An 18900-nucleotide genomic window follows, 5' to 3' on the forward strand; every position below is an offset into this window, starting at 1 on the left:
TCTTAGATATAGATCATCCGAATAGGAATGGTGGACCACTTACCCAAAACACAAGATGAGCAGACCAAACTAGCTGGCTTCCCAGCCATTGCTGAGAACCCAATGCTTCCAGTCAGGGCACTCAAAGCTGAATCAGCAGTTTCTGTTGCCGTGGCTACAGTTTCCAGTGAAGTAGCTTAGCAAGGATAACCAGTCCATGCTACTGATGAGGGAGGGAGAGAAAGAGCTAGCATAGGTGGAATTGATGGTGGGGAGAGTCTTCTTCCATGTGTGATAGGATTGGAGAGTCTCCGCTGTGAGCTCTTGAGGAGACTCAGCCCTCTGATTCTGCTGTCCTTCTGGCCCACAAGGCAACACTGGTGTCACTGTCAAGTGGCAGAGGCTGGACCAAGAAGAACCTCACATGACTACTCCATATGACCACCGTTTCATCTATGCAGTATTCACAAGGTGGAAAGTGCTCAGCAGATTCTCAGGGAGCAGCATCCCAACAGACCCCGGATACTAAACCTTCAGATGTGGGCTCTTCCCTTCTACTTTGGAGGTTTGCAGTGAGGTTCCCCATGCTGCCTCACTCCTCAAGTTTCTGGCATAAATTGAGATACCCTCTAATCAGGATGTAACTTAAGTTCACACTTTACCTGGGGTACTAACACATAACCTCATCCCTCATGGAACTACTTCTACATGGGTTATAGAGAAGGAGGCAGATGCATGCTCTGTCTCAGGAAATTTTCATATCTACATCTGAGCTACTCCTCTCCCAAAAGGCGATATCCGGGGAGAGACATTCCCTTTCCAATACAGCATCTCTCTTGGAACCCACAAACATTTCTAACAAGCCATGCATGCCTATCAGACACCAACAGGTCTACAGGCAGATGACAATGTGTTCACATTGAGCCATATACAGTAACCTCCAAAGGGACAGGGGACGTTAACTTCCTTTGTATCGTATTCTTTCGAGTCTGGTAAAAAAGTAAATGTCCTATCTTTGCCTTTGAATCTATTCCAAACAAGGAGCTTCTTGTTAGCTTGTGTCTGAGAACTGGCACTTCATTAGAAGCTCTAATAAAGAAGTCGATGTAGGCATACTTGTAATTTTGCATTCTGCTTCCAATCAGGGAGCCCAGGGGACTACACAGAGGAGGAGTGCTGTGCACACAGGCAGAGCAAATGGCAGTCTTCTCAGCATGTCTCAGCATCCATTCACCTGAGCAGAACCATAGAGCACACCACAGAATTGTGTCTGTTGTGTATACATGTCCATCAAATCTTGCCTCGTAAATAAGGCTCCTTTTGATTAGGATGGGCAAGGCAATGCTACAGGGACATTGTGTGTGAGCCAAACACTTTCACTGGGAGTGATGATGGCAAATATTTCCAAGCAGCACAGGTATGTCCATAGGCACTGTCTTCCTTTAGCGTTTCTATTTCTGTGGTAAAACACCATGACCAAAAGCAATTTGGAGAGGAAAGGATTTATTTCAGTTTACAGTTATACATCACAGTCCAGCACTGAAGGAAATCAGGGAAGGAACTCAAGCAGAGCAGGAACCTGGAGGCAGAAACTGATGCAGAAGTCATGGAGGAGTGCTGCCTGCTGGCTTCCTCAGCCTGCTTTCTTATAGCATCCAGGATTACCAGCCCAGGAATGGTACCATCCACAATGGGCTATATCACTGAATATACATGAGTCATCCACAATACATCAATGATCATTGAAGAAAATGCCCACAGGCCCATATGGCGGGGGAATTTTTGCAATTGAGTTTCCTCTTCCCAAATGACCAGCTTGTTTCTAGTTGATATAAAAGCAGCCAGAACCAGCGCCTTGCTATGGGTTGGGTGTAAAATAGCTTCTACAGGCTCAGGTGTTTGAACACTTGATCCCTGGCTGGTGGTACTGTTTTGGGAGATTGTGAAACCTTTGGGGCCTACTAAAGGAAGTGAGCTGAAGGAAGGAGGTCTTATGGGTTATAACTCAGCCACACTTTTGGTCTAGCCTGTCTGTTTCTTTATCTTCCAAGACGTGAGTCCCACTGCCACAAATACCACCAAGATTTCACTGTCGTGGTGAACTGTATCCTACTCATCCTCCTCCTCAAGCCAGAATACATCCTTCCCCTCTGAAGTTGCTTCTTGCCTGGTATTTGGTAACAACAATGGGAAGAGTAACAAGTGTACATTGGTTAGGAAGATGAGACATTTTTCCACTAAAGGGTGAAGTCTCTCAAAGAACTGGAAGGAGCAGCAAATGCTCAAAGACATTTCAAAGACAATCCCAGTGGAGACAGACAATCAGGCTGGGATCTGGCTCAAAAGAGGAAGTGTCTTTTTCACTTGGAATAAGAAATTCCAGGATATAAATTTTGCACTAATAATTAGGTACATATAGGGATGGTTTGTGGAAGGTGGAGGACAAAGTGAGCAGTTTGCCTGGTCAAATCGGTCAACTTCAGCAAGAGAATGTAAACTGTGTAGAGTAGGCAACAGATATCCTTCTGTTGGGGCTCTGGAGGATGGGAACTTGAGGTTAGGTGCCAGCAGGTTCCACTCAGGACTCTTTTCTAGGTTACAGGCAGCCATCTTGGTCCTTGTGTCCTACCTGGAAGACTATGATGCTTCTGTTTTCTCATGTTCCTATAAGAGAATTAATATCAGCATAAGAGCTTCACCTTTGACCCCAAAGACCTCACCTTTCCTCCTCATTGGGAATCAGGTTTCAACATAAGGACCCAATATGAACATAGACATTTAATCGATAGCATTTCGGCTCCACACACCTCCATGGAATAATTGACTTTACTAAAACCCTTCTTTTGAAGTGAATATTTGGTAGTAAGAGAGGACATTTATATGTGTTTGTGATTTACAGCCTTTCCTCTTGTGGCTATGTCCTGGACTCACCAGAGATCTGAGGACACAAAGAACACAGTGCTTACCATAGGTCTACTTCAGTTTTATTTCACCTGTCAAATAAATTCTGACATCTGACTTCCTTGCTCCCACTGTATCATCAAACATTTGGTGTTAGTTTAGGACAAGAACTCTTGCTGCAAGAAATAAAGACAAACATGCTGCCCCCCAAAGAGCAGATTCAGAGGAGTGCATGCCTGGCTGGTAGACTCTGCCCCCAGTTAGAAAGCAATAAGATTCCAGGGAGACCAGAAGACAAGTATGAGCCAGCACCAGCGCAGCATACCTATATCCTGGCTGCATGTACAAAGCAATTAAAGAAAGTTCATATCTAGCACCTTTGCTAAGCAAGCCGGAACACAATGAGCCAAATATCTGAAATTAGCATTGAAGTTGAGTGCAGCAACATAGAAAACAAGCCATTGGTGCCAAATTCAATTTTCACAGTCAGTACTAGGATACTCCTGGCTGATGGGGGTCAGCACCTGCTATATTTATATTATCACTGGGCTGTTTTAATCCATGTTGGAAAAGGTGGTTCCCAGAAACAATTTGATCCAGCTGCAAAATAAAAACTTGTGAAAACCATTCATTAAAGGAGTAATGTTCAATGTTACACATGAGCAAGGTGATATGCTAGCTATTGACAATTAAAATATGAGTAACAAAGCAGCCTCTATTCCTTGGGACATTACGGTCCAGTGGAGAAATGAGCATAATTTCAGTAACTTGTGTGAACAAACAGGCATCAGTTCTGTGGAAGTATGGCGTAGACAGGCGTGACCAGAAATAGTGTGTGAGGAAGACTTCTCTAGGATTGAATGCCAGTGTTGAGATTGGGAGACATCCTCCTGAGGAGATAGGCCCAAAAAGAGCCCTGAGGCTCAGGGAGGAGCCAAGAGAAGTGGCCAATGAGGTTAGACAAAAAAAAGAACCAGGACAGGGACAGGTGAGACAAGGCTTGCAGGCTTTGGAGGCCCCCTAAAATTGAAAGGCTTTTGAGGAATATTCTGAGAAGAGGCAAGATCATGTGGAAAGGGAAATAATGATAGGATGTGTACATTTTCGCCATGTCTCCCAATGCAGCCAGGGCGAGAGCAGGACAGAGATTGGCCGAGGCGAATATGGCATCAGAATAACAAAGGGGAGTCTGAGCTTAAAGCTGTCGGGCCAAAGTTTCTGTTATGACAAATCATCAGGTGAAAGGGCGGTCAGAAAGACTGATTGTGCTGCCAATGGCCAGCTAGGGTGATGGCAAGTGGTTTTGACGAGGTAATCAAGTACTGGAACTCTGCCGTGTATATGTGTATGGGCTGGAGTTAGGAAGCCAAGGTTCAGTACATGGAGACAGTAGTTGAATCTGTGGGTTTTAATGACTGGTCAAGAGTAAAATAACGATAGGAGGGCCTTTGAACTGAGCCTTTGTTGATCCAGCCTGTGCTCTCCAGTTCCACCATGATGACTCCATGGCTTCACTCTCATTTATTCTACTCAGGACTCAGTGAACCCCTTCAGCCTGAAGACTCATCTCCCAACCCAGTTTGGACAGTCCCCAGCCGTTGCTTTGAGCACCCTTTCTACCCTCCTCTCTCCTGAGTGCTTTGTCTCCTCAGGGTTTTCATCTCTGAATCTTTCTGTGCTGCCTTGTTGACATTTTTAAATCTGTCTTCCAGAACACAAATTCTTTCTTCAACTGTGCATAGTGAATCATCAACCAAAAGTGAATTACAACCATAACTCTTTCTACTCTTTCACTTCTGAAAACTCTTGCTGCTTCCAATTTTAGATTTGTTTTAATGTGACCTATTACCCACTATAGATTAATCATAGTTTTTTGTCCTTCTTAATCACTGAAATCGTTTCAATTATTTTGAACATTGAGATTGCCATAGGCCTCTCCTCCAGTTTCTACAAACTCTACAATTCTTCTCCCTTAGATCTCTATGACTAGATTAAATAGAATTGCTTTGAAAGGACGTGACTCAGGAAGTAATGATTCTGTCTCACCAATCTCTTGTGTCTCCTGCAGTTTATAATTTCCTATTGTGGGTTTAACTAGAACCAGGTTTACATTTTTTTCTCTGCTGGAAACTCATGAACTCTAGCTGTGAATTGTCATTGTCCTTAGAGACCATCTTTGTGGTGTTTTTTTTTCCCCCAGCTTGAGTGCTGAATCCATTTGTATTTTAATTTCTCAGCAGGGCACTTGTGCCTTGAATATAATAAGCACAGAGCCCACACCTGATTAGCCTGGACTTGGTTTGATTGCTTACTCAAGGGCCAGGACAAAGCTTGCTGACTTACCAGCATAGAGGAGTTTCCAGCCCCTTGCAGAGAGAGAACTCTGTTTTTGAGTTTCTGGTTTTATGCATGGGCTCTCTTCTTGCCAAACACTTTATCTTCTCTCCCCCTCAAAGCATTAGAAACAGCCACAGCCCACAGACCTATCTCCTGTATGCACATTACCCACCAACTACATGTTTTCTGTTGGAAGGACAGGCCAGGTTACCATCTTGAAATACAAACTGGATTCTTTCACAGGTGAACACCAACCTCAATAACAAAGGCAAAAGACTCTTAAAAAACAGGAAAATCTTAGAAAACAAAAGTACAAACAGAAGTGTAATTCAAATCATGGAGGAATATAGGGAAGGGGATGAATCTGGTTGAAATACATTATATGAAATTCTCTAATAATTAATGAAAACAGTTTTTTAAGTAAGTAATCATTCCTCCCTGTGGCACACATTCATCTTTGGCCTACTCTATGCAGCATGCAGGACTGGGCTACCCTGGGCATGGAAGGTCCAACTATAGCTCCCCATCAGTCAGCTGGGCCACATAATCAACATTTCTACTAAACCTGCACAGGTTCAGTGAGCACAGGAGTAAGGGCAGGCTCTGGATAAAAGTCACCAACACAAATCTTACTCTTAGAAGTTCTTGGTTCTGCAACTCTGCATTTTTCTCAGTCTCTATTTGTTGTTTAAAGGCAGGTAAAATCAATTCCACAGAAGTGAGGCATCTCTACAATGTTGCTTCTCCCTTCCAGAAGATACTACATTTAAAAATAGAAAGATGCAAGTTTGCCAACTGTACTACAAATAAATGTTTTGCCTACCCAGTACTGGGGCTGCTGACGGTAACAGTCAAGGGTCCATAAAGCACTGTATCTAACCATGGGTCTCCATTATGGCTCCTGAATTGGGGCTTCTTCAGAGCTAGATGGTATCAAGACTGGCTTTTGTATATGGAGAGAGGGAAAGGGAGAGAGAGCTCCTGGTGGAGCAGGCATCCTTTTCATTCTTGTTTCACTTGAATTAAAAAGATTCAGTCCTAAATGTTGTATGAATTCTCCAAGTAAGCAAAAAGCTTGCTCTCAGGCATAACCACTGAATCTTAGGTCTCACTCTGGCCCGGTTGCCCAGCTGGGAATCAGTGACTGCTTTAGCATGCTGATACCAACCACAGTCAGAAGTCAGTTTGCAATTTCAATTAATTTGGCTATTTCACAATATGAAAACAAACACCTTGTACCTCTTAGAGATCACATTGGCCCCAAGGCCAGCAAGCTGTGGGAGGTTGTCCATCTGCCATGGCCTGACTCTATTTTTTGTATTCTATTCACATTTGCTTTTAATGTGTCTTCTCGCCATTCTAGGTTCTTTGTATTTGATCACGACTTTATTTAAAAATAAACACATTAGAATTTGTCAATTTTTGTTTCCCTGCAGAGGAACTCTGCTAAAAGCTTCAGTGTCTCAAACACCATCTTGAGACCATGACCACAGCTACACTAAATGTCACAAATGTCTGTTTTATTTTTTAAAAAACATTTTAAGCAGCAAGAAATTGTGGGTTGATTGATAGAATCTTGCCCCACCCAGAAATAATCTAAATGCCCTATGTTACTAGCAGGGTACACTGCTCTTGAGTGACAAAGAATAAAACCCGAGCCTGTGTGAACCACAGTAATGATGGCATGAGGAAAACTATAATGTTTTTATAAATTATAATGCACAGTTATTGGACATATTGAGGTGGTTTTGGCAGTATACTTTCTCTGTGCTTGGAGTTGTTTTTGACATGTATTTAAAACAAGGGAAATTTACTCAGAGGCCCAAATTAGAAGACCGGCAGTAAGCTGGGGACACTTCTTCATAGACAAAGACGCCAGAGCATGGCTATGTATGCAGAAATGAGATGCTGAGGAAGGAGGTCATCACTGTAGATGATTCTTGGCATGCCTCCCAGCAGTGTCCTCTTCCCTAGAACCTGAACTGGCCCCAGTGACTCACCTGTAACCTAAAGGACACAACATCAGGGCTCCTCTGAGTCTTCTGTGGAGTTTCCTCTTTCTTGGCTCCCATTTGGGGTCCTGAGGTGCCACTCAGGAATTGAAGCTATCAATGGCCATGATGGTGGAGAGGGAAAGATGCTAGGTATGAATGAAGCCATCTTGGACCCTTCAGAGGAGCACAACCACAAGTTAGAGATCAAACAACCCCATTTAATGTCAATGTGATCTGACCTGAATTCCTGATTCTAAAATAATAGTTTATCGTCAAATGGTTGTGTTACACACCACTAATTCTGGAGTCACTTGTTACCCAGCAACAGATAATTAGGACAGTCAGTCCCCTCTACCCACAGGGAAGTCCTCAGTGGGGAATGAAATGTGAGCAGGTAACCCAGTTCTTGGATGGCATTCCAGAAGCAGGTGATTAACTAGGAAACCAGGCAGAGTCCGAGAAGGGGGAGGGATTAATGAGTGAAGGCTTCTCTAAGTAAGATGAACGGTAAGATCAAAGTGACACCGATCAATTAACTTTCCCCTTGACCCCTCCTACATTTTCAGTTTTCAATTCCAGGGTCACCCTTATCCTAGGTTCCTTTAATATACTTTGCACTGCTCTATCTCCTAGCTGTGATCCTTCCCATCACCATAGATGTCTACAAAACCGAGGTACATCAGGAGAACTTTCTGACTGCATCACACCCTTGGACCTGCCCAGCCCTCACCTAGGTCATTGTTGGCTCTAACTACAGTAAGCTTAGTCTTTTTTTTTTTTTTTTTACAGAGGTTCATTATATAGCTCTGGATAGTGTCAAACTCCTGATCTGATCCCTCTGCCCCAGTCTCGTGAGCTGGGATTATAGGGATGTACCACCACATCGATCAAGAGGACTTTTGCGAGTCATATCAGGCTTGGCTGAAGCTAGCATTTCCTGAGAAATCCAAAGTGACCCAATGCAGTCCATCTGTCAGCAGATAGGATATGGGAGATCATGGAAGCAACATGAAGCAACTTTTCTGGACACCACAAATGGCGTCAGTGTTACCTCCACATACCTTGGCACTCAAAGTTCTCATTTTCGAGGACCTGTGACTACTAGAAAGCTCATAGCAGAGTGACTAGTCATTCGCTGGGGAGAGCAGAAGTATGGGGGTGTCAGCTCAGGAAGATGCTTGTCCTCAGCACTGGTGGAGGGAATTGAACTGAACATCCTAGAGGTTTGCCTTCAGGAAACATTTTCAAATATTCTCCAGATATCGTCAGTAAGACCTACACAGCCGTCCCCTGCTCACTGTCTGGCCACACTCCGCTCTTAGCTTACTTTTCCTGACTCCATAGTCTCAATGACCTTCTCTGTGGCCACCTTCACATTATTCCTGCACTTAATCCTTGTCTCAGCATCACTCAGGGAACCCAGCCTGACTGGAGTGACATTTAGAATAAAAGGATATATTTTCAGTGACATATGCAGCTCAAGCATCCCCACTATCTCAGTTCTGTCCCAAAAATGCTTTTAACAGTACAGTCAGAGGAAAAGGAAAAAGGAGATGGAAGCATTGGAAACAAAGATGGGGGCGTATCACACAAAAGCTGTGAGCAGACCAGAGAGGAGACAGTGCAGACAGTGGAATCTGACAGGCTCCCAGGAAAACCCCATGAACATCAGCCCCATGGACCAGTCAGCCTTGTGATGTACTTAAGTGTGAAATACCATCCAACAATTGCCTGACCTCTGAGAAAGCCTTTCCCCACCACACCCAAGCCCCAGATGAGACCTGAACAAGTGGAGGGGCCTTTAGAAAGGGGCCGGGATATAGGCACATTCCAGGAAAAGAACATTTTTAATTGTACAATTAGTATGTTCAGGGAGCTAAAAGGTGGAATTATTTTTCTGAAGCAAAATGAGAAAGTGAAAATGCAGCCGTGAGAGAAGAAGAAGAGTCCTTGGAAATACAGCAGGGTGCCACTCAGAGTGAAATCCCATAAAAGGCTTGAAGGAGCACTAAGGATAACTCTCCTAGCAAGGGCAAGCAGTGGACCATAGTACATGCACACACACACAAAAGAGACAGGTGGGAGGTTAGTTCAGCAATTGAACAGGAAGGACTTTCACTTTAGTGTTTTAGAATACCAGGAAGAGGGATGCCCTCAAACATTCCTAGAAGAAGGGAAGGTCCACAGAAATACACTGAGTGCTGCTGATGCTGGCCTGGTGAATACTGGAAATGAGAAATGCATGAGAAAAGGTTGTAAAAATTTTAAGGAAAAAAGTTCCCACATGAATTATATATCCGGCTAAACTGTTAAATAATCAAATATATAGAATATGGCAATTTACAGGTACACACAATCACAAGCATGGCTTTCTAGGCAACTTCAGGAGCACATATTGTGAGGCTATGTCTTCCTGAGTGGAGGCTGGAGACCAGGAAATAAGAACTGCGGCCCTGGAGAGAGTAGCAAGAAGTGGCTCTCACCTTTAACCCCAGCACTCAGGAGTCAGAGGCAGGTGGATATCTGAGTTTTGAGGCTACCCTAACCTACATAGCGCTAAGGCTACCTTGTTGATGAGGTGGGGTGTCAGATTTTTTCATGAGGTACAGGTCTGCGCCAAAGAACAAAAGAACAGGAGGAAAATACTGCAAATTTTGAATTCGGGTTTTTGCCCAGGCCAGTGGTCTGTGGTACAACTCTCACTGGTGGCACTAGTCAAGCAGGCTTGACCACAGATCTCAGACAGCACACATCACAAAGGGACACAGCAGACACTCCACAGTGCGCAGTCTGGATACTACCTACAGCTAGGGACAGAGATGCTCTAGGGAGATATCTGAACATCTTGTCACCCAGGTCAAACGTTCAGGATCTCAATGTACACAGAACACAACTGTGAGCACTTAGTGGCAGTCGAGGCCATGGACTTGTGGCCCCCCTATCACAAAACTGATGAGCTGCTGTTATCAGGCCCTTCTTCATGAAATACAGAAGCCACCAAACCCTGGAGTGCACTCAGCTAGACTTCCTTTGCGGGGTGTTATTGTTATATGTTCTTTATGCTGGCCCTGGACCCGTGCAGATGAACCTACAAATCAGGGTCAGCATGCCTGGTGGGAGGGGGGGTTGGTAGTGTGCTATGAGGCAGGCTGCCCTCAAGAGCCTGTTCAGGGAATGTGAGATCTGCTGTCCTGTATCCAAAGCACTGTCCTATCTCAGAAGGTGTCAGCTGAGGCTTTTCTCTCCCTGTGGCCTCTGTCTTCCAGGCCAGAGTCAGGCTCCAAAGCCAGTGTATACCCACAAATTGTCTCAGAGTCTGTTAGTGAGCCTGCTCTACTCAGGACCTACCAACTGACCTTAATGTGGCATGTTAAGGTGTAACAATACTCAAGAATGCAGGAAGTTTCCTTGTTAGACCACAATTGGAGATGGAGTATTATTTTTGTTTTAATTGATTAAGTGTTTCTGATTTTTTTTTTTTGTGGTTGTCAGATAGATTTTTTCTGTTATTTTTTTTTTGTTTTATTTTTTTTTTAAATTTTATTGAGTACAATTTTGGGAATAAGTGTCTGATTTTCAGATCTAACCAGTGGTAAGTGGCTAAACATCCTTATTCAGACTTTCCTTCTGTCCCTCATTCCTCTTAAACTTTGTGTATATGGCAGCTAATATTGGAATGAGCTGCTTGCGTCTAAGGACCATCCCCTTCTGGAGGCTCATCATGGCCCCCCTGTGCTCCTCCCACTGCCAGTACAGCTCTTGGTGTCTTGTCCTGGCACAGTGGATGTTAGCTGGCAGTAAATCATGGAAATGACCTTGAGAATGCAAAGACATGTAAGGCAGCCAGGTACTCATACCAGAGGAAACATGGGCAGTCAAGGTGCCCACAGTGTTAGTAATTTTCAGAGAAGTGGACTGCAAAGACTGCAGGAGCCTGTCACAGACTCGAGGAGGTGGGGTCCAGCATTTGCTGCCGAGCCCTCATGCTGTGCATGACCCAGGACTCTCTATGAGTAACCAGCCGGAACATGGAAGTATCTGGCCTGAATGCCTCCTTCCCTTTAGGATAGTAACTACAGGAAGAGCAGAGCCGCAGGGCACTCTTTCAGAGAAAATTGTGCTTTTTTTTTTTTCAAAACCTCAAACTAAGCAGTTTCCAGCAGAAGGAACTGGACACTTTGAGAGCTGCTTGTCAAAATTTTAATCTAGAGCTAGAGAATCCTCAGCACAGGGTCGGTCACTGGCGCACTGAAAGACCAGAGCCCAGGTACTTCAGAGAATACAGCAGGAGCCTGGGTGTCCTCAAGGCAGAGGGTGCCATGGTGTTGCTGAGAACTGGGGTCCCTGGATGTCAGTGAGTCTCCTGTGAAACTTCAAATTTGAGCACAGGTCTGTGGACACTTGTGATGTGGAGATGCTGGAACCATGAGTTTCTGCAATTATCGAGATCCCTTCCTTGACTCCATAGAATTTCCTTGATTTTGAAGCTATTTCACTGTGTCCAAATATGGGGGACCAGGAGAAGAAAGGAGAATATTCCAGTCTGTGAAACTATGTTAAGAAAAGTCAGTTGGGTAACTCAGGGACCAGGATCTTCAGCACAAAGAGGAGACATTAGGGAAGCTAGGTGGGGTCTGCTTACAGATCTCCAGGTCTGGAAATGTCTGGACCCACTAGTAGACTCAGCAGGAATCCTAGCAGAACCGCCCTGCTTCTCCCATAGAAAGCAATACTTATTTTAGATTGAACCATCACCTAGCCCTTGCCCATGGATGAGCTCTCCTATCAGCCAGACAGGGCCATTAAAACGACCACCCAAGAAGAAGAAACAACCACTTCTCTGCAAACTTGGCATGTCTTACCTCGACAATCAGAGCAAAGTGACCATCACATGTCAGAAAGCCTTGAGTTCTTTCACAGGAACACAGTGTGTTCCTTTGACCCAGTTGTTGGGTGGCCACAATTCTAGCTAAAGAGACATGAACGGGTAGTGGCAATTTTAGCCAATGCACAGTTGTCCACACCAAGAGTTCTCCATTTTTTATATTCTCAGTTTAAGATTTTATTTATCCGTTCATTTCTTTATCTACTTCTTTATTTCATCTATTTGTTGGGGGGGAGGGGGATGGGATCCAGGGAGCCAGGCATTGCCGAGCTCCATCTCAGCCTTCTTTGTCTCAGCTGGAACTGCTTTTCATTCATGAAGGTGAACTGCTTCCTTGAGTCTTAATGGCTGCTTTTGCTCTCTGATTTTAAGATCAGATCTTCCTTGTATCTTTACAGCCAGACAAAAGATGAAAGCTCCTTATCTCAGGAATCAGAGTGTACACAGTGCTCTCTGCATGCCCAGCCCCTCGTGGTTTAGGTGGTTTCTCCCTTTCCAGTTATGTCTAAAACCCTGGGCTTGCATATGGGCCTGCATTATAGTTGCTTTTTTCTCAGGCCGTGTTCTCTCTCTCTCTCTCTCTCTCTCTCTCTCTCTCTCTCTCTCTCTCTGTGTGTGTGTGTGTGTGTGTGTGTGTGTGTGTGTGTGTGTGTACATGTGTTGATGTGGATGGGCACACGTGTGCAGAAGCTTGTAGAGGCAGAGATCAGCATCACACATCTTCCACAATCACTTTCCATTTAGTTTTTGAGACAGTCTTTCACTGAAATTAGAGCTTACCAATTTGGTGCAAAAAGGTTAGCCAACAAACCCCAGGTTCCACTGGTCTCTGCCTCTCCAGCACTAAGTTTCCAGGCACACACTGCCACAGCCAACTAGGGCTTGAGCTCAGGGCCTCACTTAACACAGTAAGCCCTTTCCTTTACAAACTAAGCCATCTGACCAACCCAGTTTCTAAGGTTCTCTTTTCCTGTGAGTTTATCTGTGGGCTGAAATCCACCTGTACGGTGTTCAAGAGTAGAGAAGCCATGGCTGCTGGCCACACTAAGGCCCCTCCCTGTCCCCTCCTCCTCCTCCGGCACGCAAAGGTGCACACCGAGCCACTGCTACTCCAGGCTTGTGAGCCTCTGGCACTTTCTGTTTTATGACAGACATTACTCACAACATGTTGGCTAAAGGGCAGGGAAAGAAATACCCAGGCACGAGGGAGCTTGTTCTTAATCTACCGAGGAAAGAAGGCCGCAGTGTTCTCACCACAATAAGCATAGGCTTACGGGGCTTCTCGGGACTGTGAATCATGTCTTTGTGGCTAGGAAGGTGTACTCAGATGGGTGGGGATATTCAGTGCTTACTACACACTGTCCCTCCCTCTTGTTCAGTCTGGTGACTTTCAAAGTTCTGGGTTCTAAAGTGGCAGAGGAAGAGCCAAAAGAAAGCCCCCTGTTGTGACCCTCCAGAGGTGCCGCCTCTTAAGCCCAGGAGCCTGAATTTGGTTACAATCCAAAGGCTGGTTGAGGTCAGATTCCATTCTGGCTAGAGGAGCCCCAGGTAGACATTCTGCATGTGCCTCTGTGGCAGTATTAGTTACCTCCTCCCAGGGACCATGTGGTGTTTTCCCAGTGGCTTTAGGGGTAAGGGGGTAGCCTATGGTTTGAACCTTCTAGAAGCAAAGATTCTGAGCTACAGTGAGGATAAACAAGTTGTCTATCTGGAAGACCATGTACCTGGTGATGAGCAGGACCCTGAAGAAGGATCAGGAAGAGGTTGCCAGAAGCCTCAGTACCTGAGGGCAGGTACTGAGAACTGCGTCCTGAGGAAGAGTGAGGATTCAGCATGAGAAGAGCTCCACAGGACTGGGAAAGATTCCCAGGCTTTCCAGCCCAAGAAGCAGACATCTTCCACAGGACAGGAGATGACCACAACAGAATCCAAGTCAGACTGACAAGCCAGTTCCTCTAGACCTCTGACCACAAGAACTGTGGGACGTAAATGAGTAGCCTTGCTTATGGCCACAGAGGTTGGAGATGTCATGTTTCTTAGCAACAGATGACAGACACAGCACAAACTTCAACACTGTGAGGGCTGAGGCCTGTTCTGGTTCAGAGAGCAGCAGGTCAGGCTGGGTCTCAGGGAAGCTACAACAGGTAGGTGGCTAGTTCACATACAAGCAAGCAGTGTTTCCACACCCATGGGATACTCTGAGACCAACTTCTTGGGGTGCTTTCTAAATACTCACCTTTGCCACAGGAGTTTCCTGTGTAGATGAGTATAGACACATCTAGTTATTTGGGGCACTCTTCTTTTCAGCCAATCTCCCCACCCCCACTGGGTCTCTGTTGCCTAACGGCACTGGTTACATCTGTCCCTTGTCCTCGTCTCTTCCTTATCCTTCCCCAAAAGAGTCGTCAGGAGCAGCTTGAAGAATCCACTGAGCTGGGCCGGTCTGTTTATGAAGCAAACACTTGCACATAGTCTTGTCTCCATCATCTGCAGACAGGCTGAGCACTCCTACCTTCATGCCTAGCAATTAAGCTGTCATAGAACCCTATGCTGTTAGCCAGGAGGCAGGCATTTCTTCCAGTTTGCCCCCTCCCAAAGGGTCAAGAAGAAGGCTGGTAGCCACAGTTACCCACTTTCCGAGATGAAGGGTTGGTGTGGAATCCCCTTCCTGAGGTCATGGGGTAGGTAAATGACAGTTTTTCTCATGGCTTTGGGACTCCAGAAACTCTGATCCTGGGAAAGGCAAATGTGAAAGGAGCACAGCATGACCTTACCTACCTGATGCTTTCTTTGGCCATCTCTACCACACCGTCCTCATGTTACACCCCTGGTGTTTGTTGGAAGAAAAAATACTCAACAACTGAACAACAACAACAAAAGAGAAAGCAAGGTCTTCTAAGGCAGACTAGGAGTAGGAAGGAGTAAGCCTGATCCTCAGACATGGAGACTTGGGGTATGAGTGCTTTGGCTCCCTATGCTCAGAACCTTCAGTACAGGGCCAGAGTTCAACTGTAGAGATGGGCAGGCCACTACTCCTTCCCAGGGAAGTCACCCCTGAACAAACAAAGATCAGTTACTAAGGGCTAAACCATGCGCAGCTTTTGAAGGTGATATTTCAGCACTTACACACTTGGTCATCCATTAATAGTTATTGACTGCCCACCAACATTACCATCCACCTCCTATGGCCATGCTCTAGGTTCCCAGTTGACCATAGAGGACAAGGGAAGTGCAGGCCCTGGTCCATAGTAAGTACCCAGATTCAACTCTGATGAGTCAGAGAAGTGGCACTCAGAAGATCTTCTGGAAGGTTCTTGATCAGCTAAAGTGGGCTCTGCACCCACCCTCCAGGCTTCCTTTGTCTCTCCTCCTCTATGCTAGCCCAGGCACACTATACCATGTGAAGGCTAGGATAACGACAGGCAATGGTTAGCTGTGCTGCTTGCTCATGTCCCAGGGCTGTTTGGGGTTAATGCCAAGAAGGGCAATTACAGTGAATTATGTTATAGGACATTGGAGTGTTTGGGAGCATTGCTATGTAAAATGAAACCCAGCTAATTATAGCTTAATTAATTAATTACTGCTGTCCTTTGAGGCTTCTCATTTTAAATTCCCTCAACTCCGCTTCATCAGAACCTTGTCCACAGTTAGCTTCCAAGCTCAATGCCAAGGCAAGAAATGAGGGAGGAAAAAATAAAACCCAGCTTTGAAGATTCAGAAGCTAGTGTCCAAAGAAGGAGTTCAGTGTCAGAAGTGGGTCCTTATGAACACATCACAGATTTCCAATCTCACTAAACTAGCATCAGGAGATTTGGAAAATGATTTTCCCACTCACCAGTTATCTCCAAGTCTGGCCTTCTGTATAACTCATGGCATATGTTATTGCTTTTAGGTTAAGTGGATAGTATGTCCTCCTGTACCCACATATATGCAGAAATATCACAGATGCACCATGAAAAGTGGGACCAGTGAAAATATACAGCTTTTTAGAGATGACTCGTGAGTTAGGGGATGCCACAGAAGAATGAGCTCTACCTTTCTGCTGAGCAGTGAGTCCTCTGCTCCTTAGGATTAGCCTTCCTCTGCATCACTAAGAGTTACAGGGGATCATGTGTCTCGGCAGTATCCACTCCACTAGCCCATGAGCCATGTGGCTCAGGAAGTCCCTCCATATTGCTACAACTTAATCCAACAGTGCTCTATTTCCTGAATCAAGGAGCATGTGTAGTATGGCAAAGAGTCCCAGCCAGCCAGTAGAATCTGAACATAGGAATTCATGCTCCTCAGCCAGCAGATCTGGGACAGAGGAGGTTTCTAAAACTAGTTCACAGGTCTCTCAGTGTTGACATGAGCTTCCATAATCACCTCTGGGATTCCCCACAGCCTCAAGACACCCCCTATATAGATGACTCCATGTCCCCAGGCAGGAAGGAGGAGTGTGTCTTACGTAGTTTCATGGCTTATCAGAGAAGAAAATACATCCCAGAGTTCTTCCAAAGATGAATGAGACCTTCCTACAACACTCAAACTCCCCTCTCTGGATAGTGTGTTTAGTCTCAATTGTGGAAGGGACTAGGAAGGGAGGAATTAAAGAAGGATTTACAGAGTCTGCCCTCAAAATGCTGATTCTGAGCCAATATCTAATCTCAATATCACTGTTTACCTCATGACTCCAGGAAGTTTAAACCTAACCCAGCTTTTGCAGGGGTGGGGAGCAGTCAGGAATCAAAGGTGCCACAGCACATGGTGACTAACTTCTGAAGAATGGAACCTCAAGACTTCTGGGATGCATTTAATAATATTATGCCCTACTTTTCTCTCTGAGAAATGAGAGATATAATTTTCTTCTCCATACTTCTATTGGGCTATGGGGATTGAAAATGTTCTTTAGAAATTGTTTTCCTAATGAAAACTACACCATTGTTGAGTAGGAAGCATGGCGGTAGAGATGAGAGCCTCACCCACCCCTGGCATATCATTCCTGAGACCCTGCCTTCACATGTGTGGTCTCGCTGGGATACTTCAAGATGTGACTTCCTTAAAACAAGACAGAATGGGAGCTTCGACTCCCTTGACATGTGGGAGCAGCGACAAACACCAACCATACACTCCTTTAACAGTTAGGGACTTACCAGGTGCCCAGTTGTTATGGGAATACTTGCTGTTCCCCCGTGCCCTTGCCTGTATTGGCACATCCTCTCCATAGTCCAGTGAAGTTGAATGTCAGGAAGGAGCCAAGCAGAACCCTTTCCTCACCATCATTTCCAACTTGTTCACTCTCCCTCTGTTTTTCTTTGCCAACTCTGCAGACAAACAAAGCTGTGGCCAAAGGAGACTTCCATCAGGCCAGCACCAGCTCCCGGAGGGCCCTGTTCCTGGCAGTGCTATCCATCACCATTGGAACTGGCATCTACGTGGGTGTGGCTGTCGCCCTCATCGCCTACCTCTCCAAGAATAACCACCTGTGAGCTTCCTAAAGGCTGGCAGAAGGAGGGGAGCCAGGCCACGTGTGTGAGGGTTGTGAAGAGACACCTGTGTAATACTGTACAGTACAAGTGATTGCCAAATGACTCCATGATGGCCCTGGAATCTTCTACTCCTGGACTACTTCTTCTTCTTCTTTTTTTTTTTTTAATCCTTCCATTTCATCTTCAGCACTGTGCAGAGCACCAGGCAGCCAGCAATGCTGATTCTTCCACATGGAAGCTCCAAAGATTCCAGCCCAGTGGCTGAACCTGGATGGATTCTAATGGATCGATGATAACCCAGCTCTGCAGCCTGCCAGTGTCTGGACTGCCACCCCATTAGCAATATACAAACAGTTAAAAAATATGTTTATTTTTTATGGAATATGGTGCAATAGGCAGAATGCAGGAGACATGTCACCACTAGCTGTGGCCCGCTTAAGTCCTCTGTGTCCCCCATCCTTGTGGCTTCCTTTCAGAAACAAGTGAGGTTGACAAGGAAAAGAAAACACCTGCTGGGAGATCTGCTGTCTCTGTCCACAGATGGGTCCTGCCTGAGAATTCAAAATTAGAGGAGCATAGCGCCTATCCTGGCCCTGCTCAGTCCCAGCACGCCGCCCCAGCTTGGAGCATCGGGCTCCATGCAGATACCCAGCAATACACAGTTCTGGGGCCTCATTAATCTTAAAAGGGAGGCAGCCATAGCCCCGCCTCCCTCAAGAACAAGCCCAGCATTTGCCCCAGGAGCCTGAAGGAGAGGAACTGTGAAGACACACAGGATGTTTAACTCTTGGACGCTCATCCTGGTCATGAGCAGCAATACTGGGATCCCGGAAATGAGATGGGCCTTACTCTGTCGACTAAATGAATGGCTATTTTCTTGTCATTTTTTTAAGTGCAACTCTTGCTTCATGCTGCTTCAGTTGCCAGATGAATGCTGAGAAATAAGTAATCACAGATGTTTTAATACCATGTCATTGCTGTTTTACGAGTGTTCATTATTTAACAAAAATTATCTTTTAGCTTGTTTGCTTATGACTTTTCTTTCTGATGAATGGTGATGGTTGGACTCTGTTTTGATGATTTACCTCATGTTTTACTTGTGGAAGAGCCAGCCAGCGCTCAGCAACTACGGTTAGGTGGCCTTGCAGGGAAAGAGTCATGAATCACACAGCCCTAGCTGCTTAAATGTCCATCTTGAGCCATCAAAGGATACAGAGGCATTCTGCTTGAGTTCTCCCTGCAGCTTTAAAATATTCCAAGTCTTTGGGATCCTGGCATCAAAGCCCCAGAAATACTGGCTTAACTAGTCAGAAATTCAGCCTGATGATTTCAGTGG

The 18900-nt window shown here is 45.4% G+C and overlaps 1 protein-coding gene across 4 annotated transcripts in view; it reads left to right on the plus strand.

Annotated features, from left to right (window-relative positions):
* The window catches only part of Syndig1 (synapse differentiation inducing 1), a 158150-nt gene extending 139515 nt beyond the window's left edge, over window positions 1-18635 (plus strand). For 3 of the 4 annotated variants that reach the window (XM_028893426.2, XM_028893425.2, XM_028893427.2), the window contains exon 4: window positions 17406-18583. In XM_028893426.2, coding sequence (XP_028749259.1) covers window positions 17406-17564 — 159 coding nt within the window. In that variant the 3' untranslated portion in view covers window positions 17565-18583. Of the gene's footprint in view, window positions 1-17405 lie in introns of all 4 variants that reach the window. The other variant, XM_028893424.2, reaches the window with a different exon arrangement.
* The last annotated feature ends 265 nt before the right edge of the window (window positions 18636-18900 follow it).

Source organism: Peromyscus leucopus, chromosome 4 (assembly GCF_004664715.2).
Source record: "Peromyscus leucopus breed LL Stock chromosome 4, UCI_PerLeu_2.1, whole genome shotgun sequence".
Taxonomy (NCBI): domain Eukaryota; kingdom Metazoa; phylum Chordata; class Mammalia; order Rodentia; family Cricetidae; genus Peromyscus; species Peromyscus leucopus.